This window comes from Propithecus coquereli, unplaced genomic scaffold, assembly GCF_000956105.1.
Source record: "Propithecus coquereli isolate 6110/MARCELLA unplaced genomic scaffold, Pcoq_1.0 Scaffold469, whole genome shotgun sequence".
Lineage (NCBI taxonomy): Eukaryota > Metazoa > Chordata > Mammalia > Primates > Indriidae > Propithecus > Propithecus coquereli.
The window spans coordinates 176,202-181,159 of record NW_012150496.1 but is presented as its reverse complement, the minus strand read 5'-3'; the positions used below and the strand labels follow the sequence as shown (position 1 = coordinate 181,159).

At 37.3% G+C, this 4,958-nt stretch overlaps 1 protein-coding gene across 1 annotated transcript in view; it reads right to left on the bottom strand.

The window, feature by feature from the left end:
- The window catches only part of CDC27 (cell division cycle 27), a 110,297-nt gene that overhangs the window by 5,862 nt on the left and 99,477 nt on the right, over positions 1 to 4,958 (bottom strand). The window contains exons 14-15 of the mRNA XM_012655228.1: positions 3,182 to 3,256; positions 2,253 to 2,409 (exon numbers count right to left, since the gene is read on the bottom strand). Of these exons, the coding sequence (XP_012510682.1) occupies positions 2,253 to 2,409; positions 3,182 to 3,256 (232 nt within the window). The remainder of the gene's footprint in view (positions 1 to 2,252; positions 2,410 to 3,181; positions 3,257 to 4,958) is intronic.

Sequence of the window (4,958 nt, the reverse complement as noted above, 5' to 3'; positions counted from 1 at the left end):
AAGTTGTATCCAAAAAAGAAAAAAAAAGCAAGTTGTAGAACTTTTATGTATAGTTGCATTCGTTTCCTATTGCTGCCATAACAAATCACCACAAATTTTGTGTCTTAAAAACAACATAAATTTATTATCTTCAAGTTCAACATGAGTCTTGCTGAGCTAAAAGCAAGGTGTTTTCATGGCTGCCTTTCTTTCTGAAGGGAATCTGTTTCCTGTCTTTCCCAGAGTCTACAGGCTACCAGAATTCCTTGACCTGTAGCCCCCTTCCTCTGTCTTCAAAGCCAACAATGGTTTGTTGAGTCCTTTTCATGCTGGTTCTAACTACAGCTGGGAAATATTTTGCATTTTTAAGGATTCATGTGATTAGACTGGGCCCACCTGGACAATAAAGCTACTCTCCCCAACACAAGGTCCAGATTCTTAATCACATCTACAAAATCTCTCTTGTCACGTAAGGTAACATATTCAGGTACCGGGGATCAGAGCATGGATATCCTTGACAGCCTATTATTCTGCCTACCACATTATTCTATTTTTCTAGTTTGTTAGAAACAATTCAAAAATACAAATAATGAGGAAAAGACCTGGAGGAGTACATGCTGAGCTGTTAATAGTGTTCTTCCCTGGAGGGTAAGCTTATGAGGCACAGTCAACTTTTCTTTTTTATATTTTTATCGTATTTAAATTTTTTGTAACAAGCACATTTCTTTCACAAAAAGAAAAAAAAACCCCAAAGATATAAAAAGTAAAGCAGTAATAAAAAATGGTGGACTAGTAAAGGTATCAGAGGATTACGGAATTTAGATAATTTAAGGCAATTCTTTTTCTTTTCTTTTTTTTTGTTTTTTGGAGACAGAGTCTCGCTGTCACCGGGCTAGAGTGCTATGGCATCAGCCTAGCTCACAGCAACCTCAAACTCCTGGGCTCAAGCAATCCTTCTGCCTCAGCCTCCCAAGTAGCTGGGACTACAGGCATGCGCCACCATGCCTGGCTAATTTTTTTTTTCTACGTATTTTTAGTTGTCCAATTAATTTCTGTCTATTTTTAGTAGAGACGGGGTCTCGCTCTTGCTGAGGCTGGTTTCGAACTCCTGAGCTCAAACAATCCGCCCGCCTCGGCCTCCCAGAGAGCTAAGATTACAGGCCTGAGCCACCGCGCCCGGCCCTCAATTCTCTTATTAAAAAATATTGATATATTAAGTCTTGGTTCTCACTAATTACTTTAAGACATATACTCAATTTAGGGATGGACTATTTACTGCCTTAAACTGTATTTTTTGTTCCTTCCTCTTTCCTTGACTCCTAAATTTATGTATATTAAGCATGTATTTGGATTTTACATTTGCCAGAGCTGCACAGAATTTCCATAGCCACTATTACAGATCTGTCAATACTTTAAAATAGCAGTCCCCAACCTTTTTGGCACTAGGGACTGGTTTCATAGAAGACGATTTTTCCATGGACCAGGCGGTGAGGGTAGGGAGGTGTTTCAGGAGGATTCAGGTGCATTACATTCATTATACAGTCAAGCCTCTCTGCTAATGATAATCTGTATTTGCAGCCACTCGCCAACACTAGCATCGCCGCTTTAGCTTTACCTCAGATCATCAGGCATCAGATTCTCATAAGGAGTGTGCAACCTAGATCCCTCACATGCGGTTTACAGTAGGGTTCCAGCTCCTAAGAGAATCTAATGCCGCTGCTGATCTGACAGGAGGCGGAGCTTATGGGGTGATGCCAGAGATGGGCAGCAGCTGTAAACAGAGATGAAGCTTCGCTCACTTACCCACCGCTCACCTCCTGCTGTTCCACCCAGTCCCCAACAGGTCACAGACCAATACTGGTCCTAGGCCTAGGGATTGGGGACAGCAGCTTTAAAATGTACATAAACTTATTATTCATTCACCTGGCGCTTATAATGTTCTCAATGTACATTTACATCTAGCATCTTTTTCTCCCTTACTACTTCCCTATGAAGCAGATAAGATAGTATTAGTTACATATTCAAATGTAAATTGAGGCCTAGGTAAAATTCAGCAATGGATCTGTCAAAGTCATACAGCAAACTAGATCCAGAACTGAGACTAATTACCTAACTCCATATGCATTTTGTTATTATATCACCCTGCTCAATTTCCCTAAAATTCTATTTGGTATAAAGAAAAAACCACAGTTAGAAAAATAAAAGAGCAGCCCACAAATCCTTATGCAAAAGGTAGCTTTCTGAACATTCAAAATCGTATATATGATACTTACTGATCTGTTCTTCTTGGGTTATTGGCTCCTCATCATCTGGAAGATAGCGCTTATCAATTGCCTCTTTAATCTGGTTATTGGCTCCTTTAGGATCTAAATCCATAGCCCAAGAGAAATTCATCAGGGCGAGGTGCGTTTGACCTAACTTCTTGTAAACCTAAAAATAAACAGAAGCACTACATTTTTCATTAAGTTGTGAGCTTCAACTATAAAATCCTACACATTTATAATTTAAATTAGTCTCCTGATTTATGTGCTCTAAACTCATTCTGATGGGTAGGACATTTTCATCCTACAGATGAACTCATACCAGTTTTTGAGTTCCTTTTAGTATAGTCAGATATTTTCAGAATTCAGGTAGTAGGTTTCTAATATAAATCTCACTCTGACTGCAACAATGACAAAGGGAATAAGTGGACTATAAGCTGCTTGATTAACATTCATTTACAGTGATTTTAAATGGAGCTATTTCAACTCTTAACATCCGCCCATGGTTCCTAGACACTTTAACCAATTGGCATCCGGGGGTCCAGTTTGTAAAGGATTGACTAGTCTGGCCTTGGGACTCCTAGAAGCCATTTCTTCAAATCAAGACAACACAGTGCCATCAATTCTTTTGTTTTGAGGGATTTGTAAGTATTTTATTGAGAATTGGAAGCTAAGGGCTTTTCATGTGGTAGTCTCAGTTATTAACTCATTACTGGCCTCGCGCAGCAAATGCTAATCTACTTCTAATACCAGAGTAGGATTAGGATTATGGGCTGTGTGTTCTTGCTCCTTCATAGGATATCATCTTGTTCAGGGGTCTAGTTGAATTTGCTCAATAGATGTTGCACAATAAGTATTACATTAATATTTATTCTTATAAAATATAAAAGTTAATATTTGCTATGAAAGTCACAGTTTAGGACCATGGCCCCAGTCTTTACCTTTCCTATTAAGAAGTAAACGAGGGATTCTTTGGGAACGATTTGTTTCAATTCTTCAAGTTCTTGTAAAGCCAACTGAAAAAGGTAAAGAAAAACCTTAGAGCAGCAAAGTTTTGACTAAGCAAGTGTTTTTCTTTATTAGATTTCCCAAAATTGAACTAGACCTTAATCAGTATACTTCCTCATCGCATTAGTTCTTGTTGTTGTAAAAACAAAATGCATGAAAAATACGACAATAGGAACTAAGAAATGGTAGGCACTCACCAGCGTACATAGAACGTACACACACACACACACACACACACACACACACACGCTCACTCTCCCACCCATACCCTTATTTCTTTGTGAAATATGCAGGGGGTGATAACCCTTGCTTTTGTCATCATTTTATTTAAAACAATAACTGCATCACATTGTGTGTGGAAGTGTGTGAAAGTGCTTTGAAAACTAAGTTGCAGAACAAAATAAAAGTGTCGTTCTGTCTGACCTTGATGCAAGCACTAATCTCTGAATGTAACCTACCTAATTTTAACTAATGAAATTAAATTTAACCCTCTGAACTGAGTTAAACTGTCTAGCAATCTTTTCCTAAAGGGTTGGGGAAATTGAGAGGAAATACAAGATAAAGAATTAGATTTGTATTTAAAGGAGAAAGATACTCATTAAAAATAAAACTGGCCCCCCAAATGAAATGCTGCTCTATTTTTCACCCAGACAAAAATAATTTGGTTAAGTGAGCATGAGTGAGGGGAAATAGTTATTCTCATCACTAAAGTGGAAGTATAAATTGATGCAAAGTATTTGTAAGGACAATTTAGCGTTATCTATTAAGTTAAAAGCTACATGTAACCACTGATTGCAAAATCCCACCACTAGGAATTTGTCCCAGGGACATACTTAAAAAGGAAAAAGTTCGCTAAGTCATCTTTATAAGAACATTCAACCCAACATATTACTTGTTATTGTAAAACATTAGAAACAATCAAAGTGTCTAATTGCAGCCTGGTTAAATGAATTATGGTCTATCCTCTGTAGGTGCTCAATTGTATATAAAATATAAAAATAAAAAAGGTAAAACCAAGATGCCAAACAGCATGCATGGTATTATTCCTCGTGTCAAAATATATATCCTGCACACGCAAATACACATGACCTGACAAACCACTGTTGGCTTTGAAGATGGAGGAAGGGGTCTACAGGTCAAGGAATTCTGGCAGCCTGTAGACTCTGGGAAAGGCAGGGAAACAGATTCCTTCCTTCTGGAAGGAAGGCAGCCATGCCAGCACCTTGATTTTAGCTCAGCAACACTCATGTTGAATTTCAAGATAATACGTTTACGTTGTTTTAAGACATCAAATTGGTGGTAATTTGTTATGGCAGCAATAGGAAACGAATGCGACTATACCTAATTGTGTAGTATATGTATAAATATTTTATAAATACATTTATGTGAGTATATGCTTTTTTTCTTTTTTTCTGGCATAATTATATCTGTGCCTTCAAACAAGGTAAGAATGGTTTGCCTTTGGGAAGGGGATAATTGATGATGGAATCAGGGGGCTTCTATTCTTCATTTGGTAGCTTTCTCTACTTTTTCAATTTTCTAATATTATGAACATTATACTTTATTTCCCTTTAATGTCCACAGAGGTTATCTACTTTTTGTTTTCTTCTTTATACCTCTTTGTAGTAAAACAAAATCCAATGTAAGTTAGGTTTAAAAAAAAGATAAATACAAAATATATATTAACAGGAGAGTATTAAGTGAAAAAAG